This window comes from Aotus nancymaae, unplaced genomic scaffold, assembly GCF_030222135.1.
Source record: "Aotus nancymaae isolate 86718 unplaced genomic scaffold, 86718_ANA_hifiasm-v0.15.2.pri h1tg000020l, whole genome shotgun sequence".
Lineage (NCBI taxonomy): Eukaryota > Metazoa > Chordata > Mammalia > Primates > Aotidae > Aotus > Aotus nancymaae.
The window spans coordinates 42,240,826-42,258,830 of record NW_026988432.1 but is presented as its reverse complement, the minus strand read 5'-3'; the positions used below and the strand labels follow the sequence as shown (position 1 = coordinate 42,258,830).

At 37.6% G+C, this 18,005-nt stretch overlaps 1 protein-coding gene across 47 annotated transcripts in view; it reads left to right on the top strand.

Annotated features, from left to right (window-relative positions):
- DTNA (dystrobrevin alpha) overlaps positions 1-18,005 on the top strand; it is a 381,211-nt gene that overhangs the window by 329,698 nt on the left and 33,508 nt on the right. For all 47 annotated transcript variants that reach the window (XM_012447220.3, XM_064379277.1, XM_064379287.1 and 44 more), the window contains 2 exons: positions 9,203-9,290; positions 12,739-12,836. In XM_012447220.3, the coding sequence (XP_012302643.1) occupies positions 9,203-9,290; positions 12,739-12,836 (186 nt within the window). The remainder of the gene's footprint in view (positions 1-9,202; positions 9,291-12,738; positions 12,837-18,005) is intronic.

The window sequence follows — 18,005 nt, the reverse complement described above, 5'->3', positions numbered from 1 at the left end:
ATAAGGGCCCATGGAGTTTCCATAGTTTTAATTATTAGGAGAGCCAATGGGTTAAATTTCCATTAAAATGTTTCAGACATTTAGCATAACAAGTCCCCTTTCCTCTACTATTAGAGGAAAAGTCACTGGCAAAATTAATGGCAATTACATTAAAAATAATGGCAAAAACCACAATTACTTTTGCATCAAGCTAGTATTTCACCAAGGCATCCCTCAGATACTAGGCCATTGCTCCGTGCTCCTTCCCTTTACCACTTGTGTTATTAGCCACTTTGTTTCTGGACCTCTTTCCTCCTCACTTGAATATTTTCAAAATTTCTTCCTATTGCTGCTTCTTAGACCTATTTTTGCAAGATTAGTACATGAGATAACTTTTAGTTCTCATGAACTGATGAACATTTATGTGTTTTAGTACATACATGTATCTTAATTTGTATTTTTTAAAATATATAGCCAGTACACTAGTTTAATTTTCCCTTATATCCTACTGTTTAAGGAGATAAAAATGTACTCTTCAGCTGACGTAAATCCATCTCTTTCTTCAAATCTTGTGAGCTTATAGATTAAATAATATCCACTTTTTCACAACTCAGCCTCTCAAAACTACAAAATTGCTTTATTCCCAAGGAGTTTGGTACTCCACTGTTACATAGTAGCCGAAACAATAGAACTAAGCACTGAATTTTTGTTTTAATTGTATTGGTCGTCTTTGAAGAAGAACACAGTCAGTATACATTCAATTGTAAGGCAATGATGCGATCTCACACCATGTCCTCTTCCCATAATTCTAAGCACACTCCAGTTATTTCTACTGCTCCTCTTTGACCTTTTCTTAATTAAGGTTATAACAAAGAAATCTCCAAAGAGAAAAGCTCAGAGTTTGTCACTACCAACCATTTTCCCTACTCAAGTGATTAATCATATTGACTTGATGGCCACTTAAGACCATAAATCTGTCTCAGCAGAGACACCTTGCATCTGCTTGATAGAAAGCTAAATGTGATTTGTATTTTGAAAACAAAGCAGAATTTAAGACCAACCAATCAATGAAAGATTCTTTGTTTTAATAGCTGCACCCTCCATATTTCTCATAGTTTTTTTCTATCCTTAAAAAATTCCAACTTTGTTTTCAAATTTCTCATTTTTTCTTCTCTTTCCTTTATGCTTAATTAGATCCTAACAATTCCTCACACCTGTCATGATTCTGTAAGTAATGTAATAATCTTTTACCTCCTTTAACATCCTTGTAGCTACAATGCTTTATCCTCATTAAGTTACAGTGAGACATAGAATAATAGTAATAATAATAGTGGTTTTAAAACGCTTACCTCAGGCCAAGCTCTATGTTCAGAGCCTTCTATACATGATTTCTCCTAGTCCTTGGAGTAAGCCCATGGAGTAAATAAAATCATGCCCATTTTATAGATAAGTAAAAGTATCATTTCCAGAGAGTTTACCTGACTCTCCCATACTCCCACAGCTAATAAAAAGTGGGGCAGAGATTTTAACCATTATCCATCGAAGTTCATTACCACTGTGTTTCATCACCTCTTTTAAAACCTGCATCAGCACATGCCCTTCAGGAATCTTTTGTGGATACCTCCTTCACACTGCATCCTCCATGTATTTACTTAAACTGCCTTTCTTATTCTAGTGTTTTTATTTGATTTTAGCAAATATTTTGAGCACATACTAGTAATAGGAATGGTGATTCTTAACAGGTTACCTTTTATGTATGCAATTCCATGAGTTGTGACTGTTCAAGTTAATTGTAAGCTTCAAAAAGGGCAAGAGTTTTGTCTTCAGTCTCTTTTATCTCATCACAACAGCTGGAGTAGGAATAATAAATCTTATATTTATGAAATGCTTCAAAAATTATAGAGCCTTTTCCCACACATTATTTAATTTACTTCTCATAGAACTAGAAGGTCAGATATGATTATTTCCATTTCACTGTTAAGAAAATATGAGCTTTGAGACACTAAGTGACTTATCCAAAGTTGCATGCTGGTAAGGGCTTGCAAACAGATCTTAGGACACTGAGTCCCATCTATTTTCCACTCCATTCCTTGGCCTCATCTGTGCACCCTTCATGAGATGCTCTGCAAACAGGAACCTTATAACTGTTCTCCATCAAAAGATTTGTTTTTGCCATTATTCAGACGTAATCCTGATTAACTCTATGTGGTGGTCTTCTACCCTGTATTAACTACTTAACACAATGGGAAACTGACTTATTTGTAATAGTTTGCTGCTAAATAAACACTTATGTCATTGCTGGTTCTGATGTCAGATAAGTCAAATAAATAAACTGCAGTTCAAGGGAGAATTTATGCTTCTTTCCTAATTCAGTGAATTTTTAAAAGCCTTAATAATTTGTATGCACCTTCTTCATTGCAAGAGAAGGAGTCTGAAAATGTAATACAGTGTAGGCTTTTACTACCCTCCTGTAAAGCTTGTCAAGTACCTGGACTTGCTAGTTTATAGGCAGGGTCTGTAGTGGACCAACCAAATGATTGGAAACCAGCCCAGAACTTCTATCTCTAACTGTTGTCACTCGATTAGACTCCTGGTGTCATATGACTAGGTTAAAATTGTTTCTGTATTTTTCTCAAGTACAAAAAAGTGTGCATTTGTATTCTGAATAGATTTCTTGTTAAGTGGATTAATAATCCATCTAGTTTAAAATTACTCCACAGTATTTTATGCTTGGGGGAAAAAGACATCTAAGAATGCCTATTTCTGAATTTCATTTACAAGGTGTAAATTTTTATTAGCTTGCCTTCTTAAAACTCTTTAATAGATTCCTATTGCACCTAGTTTACAACCCAGACCTCTCACATGGTTTACAAACCTGCATGTGACTTAGCTCTTGCCTACTCCTCTCTCAGTCTCTGATCTCATGGGGTTCTCCCATTCAATCACTACATTTAGCTCGTGTCACTTTTTGATCAATTCCTACAATGAACCAAGCTCTTTCCTGCCTCAAGACCCCAATACTAGTTCTCCCCTGTCTAGGACATTGTTTCCCATTTCACCCCAGCTATATGCACATGAACTGGCTTGTCTAGCTTCCAATCTTAGATTAAAGACACCTCCCCCAGTAGGGGAAAGAAAGAAAGATAGGGAAAGAGGGAAGGAAAGAGGGAAAAAGAGAGAGAAAAAGAAAGAAAAGAAAGAAAAGAAAGAAGGAAGCAAGGAGGAAAAGAAGGAGGGAGAGAGAGAGAAAGCGAGAAAGAAATTAGAGCTATAAAGACAACCTATTGCTTTTGTAAACTTTGTCACTGATTCATCTAAACTACCTTCTTTTTCATATAACCTACAATACTGGCCAGTAACCAATCACTCACATTTTCTTGAGCAAAAAGCTATTTTATAGATAAGAAAGTGATAATAGAGAAATGACCATACCAAGACAATGTTGCCTGCCCTTTTGAGACAATAGTAAAAAGAATGATAGCTACTCCCATAGAGTTTTACCACGTGCCCAGCACTGCTCTCAGCACTTTATAAGGTAATCCTTTCAACAAGGCATAAGGTAGGTTACCATCATATCCCTATTATACAGACCAAAAAAAAAAAAAAAAAAAAACTGAGGCACAACGAGATTAAGTCACTTTCCCCAAGTCATACCAAGTCATACTGCTAATAAGTGAGAGAGCTGAAGTTTTCATCCTGAAATGATCTAGTCCAGCCTCGCACTCACTGTTTAAAATAATATCTCTACCAGTTATTCACCCCTCCTAAGAGTATCATTTCTTTTGAGTGGGAACTTACCTTTTCTATCTGTTTTTCTAATCTTTAAAACAACAATAACAAGAACAAATGATGTGAACCAAGAGAGAATTTTCCAGGATTGGGAGAGGAGAAGATCTGATGTAATAAATATGAATGAGTAAAATGACATTTCTATGAATGTTAGCACCTATACAAAGCAGATAAGAATCTATATGCATCAATAGAGTATATCTTGATTTTAACTCTGCCAACTGTGAACAATTTGTAGTTCAATTTTAGATGGTGTGGCTAGTGTTAAAGTACAGGATTTCATCTGCGGTCTTCTAATTTTCTCAAAGTGTCGAAGTTAAATGTAGAGTCAAGGATATAGAAGAGGTAGGCCAAGGACCATGATATCACAAACCTAAGAGGGCTAACTTCTCTTCATTCTTTTGTCCAGCTAGTTCTTATGCAATTCCTGCTGTGTTCCACACACGGTGCTAAACTGTCAAAATCTAATGGTGAAAAGATTGAACTGTCTGTCCTCAAAGAAGTTGTAGTTTAGCCAAGAATAAAGATAAATGAAAATGCAATTAAAATGCAAAGAGATAAAAACTATAATAAGGGTTATTAAATAGATGAGGGGCAATAAACCTGGACTTGCAGATTGGCAGTGAGGGTAGGAAATAGCAGGTAAAGCTAACCCAGGATGAGGAGAAATTAACCAAGTGGACATGGGTAGAGGAGGCAGAGACATTGTTCAGCTCAAAGAGAATGTGGAACATTTGAGGAACTTACCTGTGCTGTCTACTACAGTAATGGTGTTAAAGGATGAAGCTAGATTATTTAGAACTTTAAAAGTCTTATTTAGAAGTTTGAGAAAGAGGAAATCATGTTTTTTAACTTTTATATGTTCAGGAGGTACAAACGTAATTTCTCACATGCATATTTTGCCTAGTGGTGAAGTCTGGGCTTTTACTGTACCCACCCAAATAATGAACATTGCAATAAGAAACTATTGAAGGGTTTTATGGATGGGAGTGGACAGCCAGCTCCTTTTTAAGAGATCACTGACTACAGAATAGAACATGAACTGGAGGGAGGTTATAACACAGATAAAGTCAGAGCAACCTGTTGAGAGGGCTTTACACTAATTCAGAAGAAGATGACAGTGGCTGAAAGCACATCAGGAACAGTTGGAGTAGAAGGAAATAGAGGAATCTGAGAGTTTTTAGAAAGTAGAATGCATGACCTTGAGTGTAACATAGGGGGTTGTTGAAGTCAGGGTCTCAATAAAGGAGTTTAAAGGTCTCCCTTAAAGAAGCCATTACTGTGGTAAATTCTTATTGCTATCCATGAAGATTGCCATTTCCCGATTTCCTGTCTTTTTTCTTTTTTCCAAACCACTCACAAAGGGCCACTACACTAAGCTCTCCCCATTCTTTAGTCCCATAAAACCACTTATCAGTGTCCAATGTCACTTTGTTCCTTTCTACCCTGACTCTCTTGAGCTTGCTGACTCCTAAATGCCAAAAAAGTACTCTATTCCCTTAGCATTTTGCTCTGAACCAACTGCTAAAGATAGGAAATAATCTCATAGGGCAATCTTCCATTTAAGTTAATAATGCTTTCTCATGCACTAATCCTCTTAATAGAAGAGTAGTACATGAAACTCCATGGCTTTCTAAATTAATTTCTAGTGATAAAATTCCAGTCACTATCCAGACTAATTGAAAAAAATATGAAAAGAAAATATAGAAGCATTTATATATGCATTTGCTTTTGCATTTATATATACTATATGCTTTGGATCACAGTATTTTCTCGTTGACTATTCTAACCTGGAAAGCAGAACAGGCCCAGAAAAAAAATCAAAGGAATGTGAACAAACTCTGATTTCCCAAAAATCTTCGCTAAATCACACTTTCACAAGCCCTAACTCAGTTGGGGCCACTTGAGTTTCCTAGACCACCATTTTGAAATCACTGGCAACAGACACTGGCCATGCACTTCAGGTAGAAAGTGGAGAGCTTTCAAAATAATGGATTTTCCCACTCTGAAATGCAGCCAACACTGCAACCACTTTTTAATTCATCATAGTCTTGTAGCAAGATTACTGATTATAAGGTCCTGAAATGAATAGCTAGGGCTGGAGAAAGTGTTGGAAGTGGTATTTATTTTAATGATTTAAGGATTATTGGTCATTCATTTTCAACTATTTGTAATTGAAGTCTTGAAATAGTGGAATTTATCAGAGGAATGCCTCCTTCACCCTTGTATAATTTGAACATACTGAAATGGACCCATAAATTGTTCATGTGCACAGAGGGGTAATATATCACACAGGCCCTCATTCACTCAGTGTTGGGGGAGGAAAGGCATGGAAGTATGAGTTATCGCTTGCTATACAGAATCCCGTATCTTCATGTCTTACATTTCCAGAAGGCTTTTTTAAAAGATAACCTTCATATTACTTACACTAGCCAGTCATTCATGTTAAAAGATACTTTCATCATGAAGTTTTTTATGAAGGTTTTTAAAATTATTTATCAAAACACTCACAAGTGTTTATGAAAAAGTCACTTTCAGGGAGTCAAAGAGGTCATGTTCCTGGGCCTGGAGCAATGGGTATTATTATCTGCAAACATTGTGTTGAATTAGGTGTATAGTCTCTAATACATGAGCCAGAAATGATAAACATGTTAAAATTAAATTCAATTGTCTCTTTGTGGGGTAGTTTTTTGTCTAAAGCAAAGGCAATGTAACTTTCTCTTTCCCATTGAAGCTGTAATAAGGAATTTAGTTATTATTTTTAACCGTTGCAGAGTACAGACATTGTTTTATAAAGACAAACATCTGCTTTAAAGCATCAGTTTTCCAGAACTAACTCTGCCTTTGCTATCCAAATCATTTTCTTACTCCAAATCTAAGCTTGTGTACTGAATAAACTCTCAATCCACTGGGATTGATACTATACATTATATAAGCCCCGTATCCTAAAACTTTCTGTCTTAAGGATATGTTTATAAAATATCACATATGCCGCATGGGTATCTGTTAAATACTCATGAAAAGCTTTCCTTCTTATATCGTTTATAGTTAGGCTTCATTTAACATATTTGTGTTTTCCATTTTGTTTTCAAGACCTTCTAGATCCTTGATACTCAGTATTGAACGAGTACACTTGACCAATGTTCAACATCTCTTGGAATCTTGTTAGAAACGCATTTTCTCAGGTCCCACCCTCCCAACCTACCCTAACCCACCACCACAGAACTAGAAACTGCATTTTCACAAGATTCCTAGGTGATATGCTTACACTGTAAAATTTGAAAAGCACTGCTCTAGATAATTGTCGGATGGTAGATGACATTTTGAAGGAGATGAGGATTACTAATGAATATGAACATGTTACTTAAAAGGCAAAATAATAACATTGTATTAACTAATATTTTTGAACACTTCATGTGCTTCAGGCATCACACTCTTTTGATGCTTTTTGCATACGTTATCTCATTTGAGCAAAAGGAAAGAGAAGCCTCTTTTTCTGAGGATGGAGAAATCAGTTGTTAGGGAAATTCAGGTATTTTCTAGTTATTTATTATAGCCCAGAGAAAAGGGCTAAGTCTAGAGTGGACATATTCAAATTAAAACAGCTATAGCTTACATATGTAAGGAGTATAGGCTACAGCAGAGATAATGAAGACAGGAATGTCTTATGAATTACCAGAAAAAAAAAAAAAAAAACCTGTTATTTAGTGGATTCAGCCAACCAGAGATGAGCTATTTGGCAATGACATAGCCAAAATGCTGGAAGAACATAATTACTTTCACCCATCTTCTCACTTCAGAACAAAGGTTAAGAGACTATGTTTCATGTTTACTCTATTTATAAATGTACATATAAATGAAATATAATTGTTTATTATTTTATATGGATCTAAGTGATTGCAGTGAATAACTCTTACAACCTTAATATTCGCATAAGAGGGTGTCTTTTTAAAAATTGTACTTTAAGTTCTGGGGTACATGTGCAGAACATGCAGGTTTGTTACAGAGGTATACATGTGCCATGGTTGTTTCCTGCACCTGTCAACCTGTTATCTACATTAGGTTTTAATATGTATTTATGAGTTAATTTCTTTAAGGAAGAGCCTTAAGTATAAGAACTGATGCAGAAGAATATAAGTATGCTTATGAATGAGAGGAACTGGTTTCTGATCTTGATTCTGAACTGATACATACTACAATAGCCAATAAGCCAAACTTGTCTATTAACAAGATTAGTGTTATTGGTATGTTTGGTAGAATTATTTTTAATGGCACCCAAAACTTAGTCTTCAATGGCGGATTTCAAAGAATGAAGTTTTCTGAAATATGGAAGAATTAATAATGCTTCTATTTGCATTAGTTTTTAGGGACTCAGATCATCCTTATTCCAGTATGAACAGTTTCTGTAAATGAATAGGAAACACTAAAACATTCCATTAATGTCATTAGGAGTTACTACTATAATTCTGTTTCTCTGGAAATAAATATAAAAGGCAGGTTATAAATAGGTAGTAATATTATAGATGAGACTTGTATTAGTTACCTTATGCTGCATAACAAATTATCCCAAAACTTAGTAGCTTAAAACAACAAACATTTATCATCTCAGAATTTCTGTAGGTTGGGAGTCCAGGTTTGGCTTAGCTAGGTCCCTCTGATTCAAGGTCTTCCATGAGGTTGCAGTCAAGATGTCACCTCAGGCTGTGATTTCTTCTAAGGGCTCTACCAGTGGGGATCCATTCGCGTGGTAATTGCCTTGCTTGGGTTTCTCATCACCTAGGTCTTTCCATAAAGATTGCTTTATGACGTGACAGCTACTTTCCTACCAAACAGTCCAAGAGAGCTAAGGAGAAAGCAAGCAAGCCCAAAATGGAAGCTAAGATATCTTTATAATCTCATCTTGGAAGTGACATGCCATTCCTTCTGCAATATGCTATTTATTAGAAGCATATTAGTAAGTCTAGTCCATCCTAAGGGGAAGTAAATTACATGAGAATGTAATACCAGCAGGTAGGGATCACTGGACATTGACCACAAGATTTTTTTCTTTCTTCTTGCTTTCATATTTTCTAACATGTCAATTTTGAACATGTGTTACTTGTGTAATAAGGAAAGAAAAAAATGTTGAAGTCAATAAATGTAAGGAAAAATTCTTCTTATATCAGATATATTGATTAGAATAGTCACTTCTCTGTGAGGCTTTCTTAGTAAGACAATTAATTAAATTGAAGACAGGATTTATTAATGACCTTTCTGACTACATATTAGATCATGTTATGAATTCAAGTCTGAGACTTAATCTAACAGGATTTTATGTAGCTTGCAAATTTTTTTGCACTGGAACGTTGAAATAGTAAAAACTCCTGATGGTAATATGACTGCAGCAATCTTTCTCAGTTGCCTAACAGTCTCCTTCTTGCTCTGTTCTTAATAGCATGCTTGAGAGTTCAAACCGGCTTGATGAAGAGCACAGGCTAATCGCCAGGTATGCGGCAAGGCTGGCAGCAGAGTCCTCTTCGTCCGTAAGTAGTTGGAGTAAAAGGATTCATCTGTTGGCATCATCTGTTGAATTTTATATGTCGTGTTTATTGTTATGATAGCTGGTGCTGATTACTAGGACAATTTGTGCTAATTTATTATGCATGTGTTTGTTGCTCTGTTTGTGGTGTCTTGGTGGTGAATTTACAGTTTAAAAATGGAAGACTTGAGGAACAAAACCATCCACAATAGTGTGACCCTGGAATCAAGCTGGAATCCTCGCATCCCCCTTCACTCAGTGTCAACCCCATATGAAGACCCAAGGAAGGGGGCAAGGACTGGTTGTGATTCCTTTAATGTGTTTAAAGCAGGTGTGGTTAGTGAAGGCACTAAGTTTAAGATACAGTAGTTGTAAGTGACACTGAATATGTGCCAGTAGAAATAATAGAGCTAATAGCTTTCTCCATTTGTGTCTGTCTCTAAGACAAAAGCAACTGTCAGCTCGACACCTTGATTCAGAATTCATCTGTGCTGACTGAGGGTGAGTTGCAATTAGTGTGTCACAAAGGACAATTAGTGGCAAGGGAGCAAGTGAGGAATCTGTTGCCTGCACCATCAGATGTTGCAGTTGTCAGAGCCCTTCATGCTGAGCATTTAACCTAATGATCCCAGATGGGAGCTGCATAATGACCCATTGCATTAGCCCTGGCACTTACTCTCTGACATCAGTTACTGTAACACTGTTAGAAACTACCATGAGCAAGATGGAAGGGATCCAGGGCAGGCTAAAAGTGTATCATGTGCTGCCAGAATCAGATGTGATAAAACAGATATAATTGGAATATATGAAATCTTCAGGGCCATAAGTAAGGAGCAAATGTGTTAAAGAAAATTAAAATATAAAAACAGCTGAGAATGTGGGAGAATTAGATTTTAGGACAAGCATCCCCTCCAGGAGTCACTTGAAATTAAAGGCAAAACAACGATTTCTGGAAGAAAACCTCTTTTCCAAGTTTTCTTCCTTTATCCATGCATATACCTCTATAAACAGAGGCCACGGTATACCAAGATATGGGATTAGCAATGTGTGTCCCAGCTCTCCATGACCTCATGTAAAGCACTGCTTCTTTGAGTTCAGTCTCCTTACCTGTACATAGGTGTAAATATAATTATTATATATGTCAGTGCTGCCTGTTATTAGCATCCACCGAGATAGTAAAAAGTATTAAAGTGCTGCATAAACCAACAATTACAAAACGGCAGCCTGCAGACCAAATTTGTCCCCCAGAAATGTTTTGCTGGACACCACAGTGTTTTCAATTATTTATTAGATGACAGGACTTACAAATCAGATGGTTTTCCTTGGAAGTCTGGATTTTCATCTTATCTTAAAAGACTGACCACATCAGATGCGTGTTCCTTCTGACAGCAAGCAGCTGGAGTGGAGGCATTCCTCTGCTGCGTCGGACAGAGCAAGCGTGTGGCACTTTGCCACAACCTCTACCCTGCTCACCTCCCCCACTTAGGCTACTTCCCCACCCCTTTCAGCAATTGAATTAGTGATCCCTGGCAGATTGCCAAATCTAGATGCACATGTTATTATTTATTTGTACCCTAACTTCTCCAGTCTTGTTCCATTTCTTTCTGGAGAACATCAGTAACTTGTGTTCCTTGCCTACTTACACTATATATAACCTTTGTGGATCCATCATAGGAAAGGTATCATCCACACATTAATTCTAGTTACTTTGTAAATCTCTTCATAACCACATATTAAGAATAGTATGATTAGCTGAATAAATCATGATTATTAAGATGACACTTGGTTAGAAAGGAGATAGAAAGGTCATTTACTTTGGTCAATATTTTGCATTATAATTCCTGATCAATTAATATACATAGCAAGGCAATGACTGAAATTCACAACTGGCTCAGATATTTTCTACCATTTATCAATACATAAAGTATATACCAGAAAAGGAAGCTGATGTAACAAAATCAGAAGACAATCTCGAATCACGGGTCAAAGCTGCCATATGCCAGAATTAGCTATCAAAAGTCATTTAGAATCTAAAATATAGGACCTCAGAATTTCTTTTTAGCTACACAAGTCATTCTTTGCTGAAAAGAGATGCGAATTAAAAAGCATAGACAGCTTAATAAAAGCCAAACGTTTACAAAACTTAATCTTTCCTGCAGTTAGGTTTATGGACATTAAAAAGCAGGACAAGATTCTCTGCATCTGGCTTAGGCAACAGTTGCTATTTTTAAAAGCTTTGCATGCTTTAGTAAAAAGATTAGTTGTGATTCTTAAAAATTTGTTTTTAAAACAATAAAAATTGCCATGGAGGAATTTTTAAAATGTACTGTAAAGCAAAGAAAGCAAGACACAGACAAGTGTACATAATCTGACCCCTTTCTTGTAAACCAACACTAAATAAATCCTTGACTAAATATACATAAACATACACAGATATATATAGATATATATATGGTATGATATGATTAATGATATCTCTGTTTATATGAGAATGGAGAAAGCTATGACTGCAGGTATACCATTTGTTAAAGATGATTGCATAACTGAAAATGATGGGCTGGAGTGGTGTGAAGGTAGACAAAGCAAATCAAAGAATATATGTGAATATATGAATTCATCAATGTAAAATTACATGTGTGAATAAAGAAATATATAAAAGTTTGTTGATCAGAAAACTCAGAAAAGTAAGTCATCTTAATGATCACTTTAAAACTATATTTTTATTCATTTATTCAATTTTTTTTTTGAGATGGAATCTTGCTCTGTTACCCAGCCTGGAATGCAGTAGCATGACCTCAGCTCACTGCAACCTCCACTTTGGGCTCAAGTGATTCTCCTGCCTCAGCTCCCCACGTAGCTGGGATTGTAGATGTTTGCCACCAGGCCCAGCTAATTTTTGAATTTTTAGCAGAGATGGGGTTTCCTCCTGCTGGCCAGACTGGTCTCGAACTCCTGACCTCAAGTGATCCACCTGCCTTGGCCTCCCAAAGTGCTGGGATTACAGGCATGAGCCACCATGCCTGGCCTAAAACTTTATTTTTAATTGTACATTGCAGTAATTGAACAGTAACTATAGAGAAAGCACCCTTTCAACAGTGCAACATTTTTAAAAGCCACCTATAATGAAAGAATAGGTATAATGGGGACAGTGTGGCAAAAATAAAATCACTTCCCAGAGACTTTAAGTCAGAAAGCTGAAAAATTATTTTTCCTACCTTTTATGTATTTGCCTGCCAGAGAATTCTGTTCTGCCTTCCACCTCACAGATGTGCTCCGGATCCACAGAAAAGTTGGTCCATAGGAGAATGGCAATTTAGTTTTATGTATTTGCTTTTTTATGTTTTGATAGAAATAGTTCCCTCCTCCTTGTCTGCATATTTCATGACTCCTGCCTTCCCAAATACATAGGTTCACTTCTCAATATGAAATCTTATAAACTGCATATTTTACAGCAGCCAACTCAGCAGAGAAGTGCTCCTGACATCTCCTTCACCATCGATGCGAATAAGCAGCAAAGGCAGCTGATTGCTGAGCTAGAAAACAAGAACAGGTGAGGCTTTGTAGACATTCTGGCTTGTTTGATCAACATGCACATTCATTAATAACCTATGGTCATGCTTTAAAGTTTCAGGGCTTTACACCTTGTATGCATACTCAAGGGAAGATACCTACAGTCAGTGATACTCGCTTCTGAAAAGCTGTCTGTGTGTGCATGTGTGTGTATAGTTCTGAGATGTCAATGCAATTAATGTTGTTCCTCTAGATGGTCTCACTTCCTTTTTTTTTAACATACTTAATTTTGTTCAAGAGCTGTCTAGTGCAGGAGGACCCTCCTGGATACAAGGTAGAAGGTGTCTCTACCACCCAGAAACAGGTAGGAGGCTCACCAGAGAGGCCCCCTGGAAGAACCCTGAGCTAAAGAGGCATCTGGAGAGACACCGTCATCACCCAGTTGCTCTCCAAACATCCACAGATCTCCACCTGCAGCCCATCAGCAAGTTCTTCCTCTATTCAACACAGATTGATGCACATTCTACCTCCACCAGCATACACCCCAAAAATTGTCCACCTCATCTCCACCACCACCCAGTTCAACTTGTCCTTTTCAGAAACATCAATCATACATCATTTCATATCTAAACCCTCTAATGAGTTCCCATCACACTTTAGTTCCATCCCACTCCTCTTACCGTGACCTACAAGGTCCTGCCTGACCTGATTCCCTCCTGCCGTTCCAGCCTCAGCGCACCTTGCTCCGCACACTCCCACCTCTCATGGCTTCCTCCTGTCTTACAGCCTTTGCACTAGTCATTCTCTCAGCCTAGAAAGCTCTTCCTCCAGGTCTCTATGTGAATGGTTCCTTCTCATCACTGAGGCCTCATCTTAAATGTCACCTCCTAAAAGACCACCTGTCTAATCCTACCCACTGGCTCTTAGCCCAGAAATTAGTCTCGATTACATCCCCCTGTGTGTGAGGGTGTCACTTACCACTATCTGAAATAACTGTATTTGTGCATTTGTTTATTTACTTATTGTCTGTCTTCCCTGACTAAAATGGAATTTCTTTGAGAACAGAGATCGTGGCTAAATGGCCCCTGGAGCCCAGAACCAGGCCTGGCAATTGTAGAAGCTCAGTACATATATAGAGAGTAAGAAAACGATGAATAGCTGAGTTAAATCTCAAACTTGGCGCTGAGGAAACCCAACATGGAACAACTTGTATTAAGTTGGTTCAAACATAATTGCGGTTTTTGCCATTACTTTTAATTACTTTTAATGGCAAAAACCACAATTACGTTTGCACCAACCTAACACATTCTATTAATACATTTCTTGAAACAGCACCAAAACATTTCCACACTTAATCCCATTGTTAAACACTGGTGTGACATCCGAGGTCAAACTGGTGGAGTAAAGGAGGAGGTTGTGATAATTATTTCATGCCTGTAAAGTGTGCCCTGAGAATTTGAGGAAAAATGATCAAAGTTATTCTTTAAAGTTCTTAAGAAAGAATAAAAGGAAAGTGCAAACTCTGGTTGGCACATTTCCATATTTTTTCTTGTAAGGAAAGCTTTTGGCTTAGTTGTCTTGAGACCTGGCTGTCATCATTAGGAAACCACAAATTAGGATAGAAATAGCTTCATAAATGTGACACCATGACTCCGTCGCCTTTGAAACTACTACTCTACTCTAACCCCCAGGGAGATGTACTCACATTAGAGCTGGAATACAAAAAAAAAAAAGTTTGTCACATGTGATCCCTCTTAATGTATCAAATAATAGGAGGAAAGAATTAAGAAGGAAAAGAGCAGATGCATAGTGAAGAATTAGGAAAAAAAGTAGCTATACAAATTGGAATTTGTTCAGGATAGTTGCATGTGTGTAAAATTACCTATTCTATTTTATATAGCATTTATTATATCTACTATGTGCAAGTAATTATGCCAAGTCAGAAAAAAACGTTGAGAGAAGGGAGCCAAGGCTTAAAATGGGCAAAGGCACTTAAAATATGGTAGGAGAAACAAACCAAAGAAAGGAAAGCGTAGTTGAAGGATGCAAGTAAAAGTGGAGACAGACAGGCATTGGAGAAAGTGTATGAGCTGAGCTAGCCAGCAGAGGGCTTGAAGCAAACAACGTAAAAGAACCATAGGACTTTCAGGTTCATGAGATGCTTGTGTGAGTATTGATGACATTGATGACAATGAGGAGTAAGAGAATGGAGGGGCCGTCCTCATATGTCGTACTGACACTTTACATCAATTCAGGCACTGAAAAGAGCATGGCAAGAAAAAAAAGCAAAATAGACCAGTTTTAAATTCTTGACAATTAGACTTAATCCAAAGTTTCAGCTTTTTTGAACAAAATATTACTGTTGATAACCTCAGCAAATGTTAAAATTGGAATGTAAAGCAATTTTGTTTTGGTTTGGTTTTTCTCAATCAACAAAGTAAACCAATAATATATGGTAGGAAAGGTTTATTTAAGAAACGAAATGACTCAGAATTAAGAGATGTCAGTAAGTAGGTGAGTGTCCCATAATAAAGGCAACAGAAAGAGCTAAAGAAAGGGGGAAAGAAGTGATAAAACCATTTTATCTGCTATTGGAAGGCTACACCAGCTTGAGGCCGAATGAACTATCCCAGAGTTGAGGCCATTTTCTAAAGAAGGACTTAGCTTTCTGTGTAGTCCGTTCATTTGGAGTTTCTACCAGACATCATTCCATACTCCCTTCTCCATCCCTTAGTCCCTTTTCTCTAAAACATATGATGATTGCTAACAAGCACAGAGCCATTCAGTGGGGAAGGGACCACAGCTGGGATTAATAACATATGATCACAGCTTCCAGGTGGCAGCAGCAAGAAACCTGGGTTTTTGTTGTCAGAAGTTGGAGCAAAAATAAGAACAACCTCAAAATATATTTGAAGTACATGTTTTCAAATATAGTGTCATTTCATCATCAGAACAACTATTTAAGGTAGGCAGGGTGACTGTTATCATCCCCATTCTACAGATGAAAATTTTAAAGTGAGGTGTTATTTCTACTCTTTTTCCCCAACATGACCTACTTCACCATCACTGTGGTCTACGTTGTGTAGGGAAACTTAACAAAGAAAGTGACATTATTTTGTTTGTTTTTTGTTTTTGTTTTTGTTTTTGAGACAGAGTCTTACTCTGTCACCCAGGCTCGAGTGCAGTGGCAAAATCTCAGCTCATTGCAACCTCCGCCCCCCGACAGTTCAAGCGATTGTCCTGCCTCAGCCTCCCTAGTAGCTGGGATTACAGGCATGTGCCACCACGCCTGGCTAATTTTTGTATTTTTAGTAGAGACGGGGTTTCACCATCTTGGCCAGACTGGTCTTGAACTCCTAACCTTGTGATCCACCTGCCTTGGACTCCCAAAGTGCTAGGATTACAGGCGTTAGCCACCACACCTGGAAAGGTGAATTTTTAGGACATTTCAGGACAGTGAAATTTTGCAGTGAAAGTTGGGAGATAGAATTACAGGTAAAAATACACATAGACTTTTAGAAAAGCAACAAGACACTTGCCAGGCTAACATTGAGGGATCGAAATGAAAAATAAAATGAAAACATCGGTATATGAGACTTGTATGCCAGACCAAAGAATTTTAATTCTATCCTGTCATGATGGACAGCAGTGGTCAGGCAAGTTACAGAATGTCCACAGGTTTGTGGCAAAATAGCTCACTAAATATGCAGGTTGCATTTACAAGGGATTGATTAGAAACTAGTGGGAAGTAATGAGGAACTATGTTAGGTAGATGGTTCCAGAAATAAAAATAAAGGAACCCCAAAAGGAGGTGATTAGACAAAAGGTAAAATAGTGTTGAAATGTTAATTTTCAAGATTCTGTTACTCATTTCTAAAGTTTCCATTAGGGATTCCAGACTTTCCAACAACAACCTTCACACAACTCAGATTTTACTAGCAGTCCTCTTTTCTTTCACTCTCTTGTTCTTTCCTTCCTCCCATCCATCTGTCCTAATACAAAGAGAAAAGCCAGAGGTTGGGGGTTAGGAATAAGGGATAAAACATCAAAGTCAAAAAGGGCTTTGTGGACTATTAAAAGGAAGTCATCCCTGACCAGAGTTTGCACAAGCTCCAGCATCACGCCTACATCCCTTCTTAGAAAAAGACTAACATAGAAATTCATGAGCCCACGAATATCTTATCTCAGTTGCAGTGTTAATTAACCTACTCTTCCACTTCTTCAGAGCACTTTGTTTTCCCTTCCAATACTCTGCTTCCACTCGGAGAAAGCAAGACTTCTTTTGAGGAAATGCCGCAGGAATATCTGCCTCCATGTGGGTCTGTCTATTTCTGATTCCAGAATCGGCAGGAAGCAACATGAAGGTCCCAACAACCCTGGCCATGCCTTTCCTGTTGCTTGTTTCCTGGACATTTTTGTATCACACCCTGTAAATGCATGTCTTTAAGGACTAAAGAGAGAAGAAATAGGAGTGAGAAAGATAGCAGAGAGATTCATTCTGTCCCTGAGTTATTTTGTGGATTCTAGAGCTCCCCAACCCATCTCTGATGAGCAGCAAGTCCATCCTGAGCTCCTCTCTCTGAGCCGCCTGGTGCTCTCTAGACATCCCAGGGTCAAAAGCTCCTTCAGGTAATACTACTACACCATGGAAACCCACCCAGGGAACCCATGTCTCTAAGATGACAACCCAGTAATCAGATCTGTGAGCTTAAGGGTCGAATAGAGTTCCTCACTTCATTTAACGACTCTGTTTACCCTAGTAATCCACGGACATTTCAGCAATGATCTTTAGAAGATAGTGGTTCCTCATAGCACCTTTGGTGGAGCCAGTCAGGATTAGTATTAGGAATACCAGGAATCTTCAGATTATATTGTATAAGTCACAGTCTATCTTCGCTAGACCTGTCAAAGCAAGAACCAGAAGACTGAGGCAGGCTGATATATGTGGGCTTTGGGACTAGACGGCCTGGATTCACATCACCTCTACCACCTACTTGTCATTGAACTTGGGGAAATCTTTTAACTGGTCTGTGCCTGGATTCTCTCATTCATTAAACAGAGATAATAATGGTACCTATATATAATAGAACTGTTATAGAATGAAATAAAATGATATTAAAGAAGACAGCAGAGTTCCCAGGTACAGACTAACTACTCAATGCATGTTACATCTCTTCTTTATTTTTTCTTACCAGAGCTGCTGCTCTCT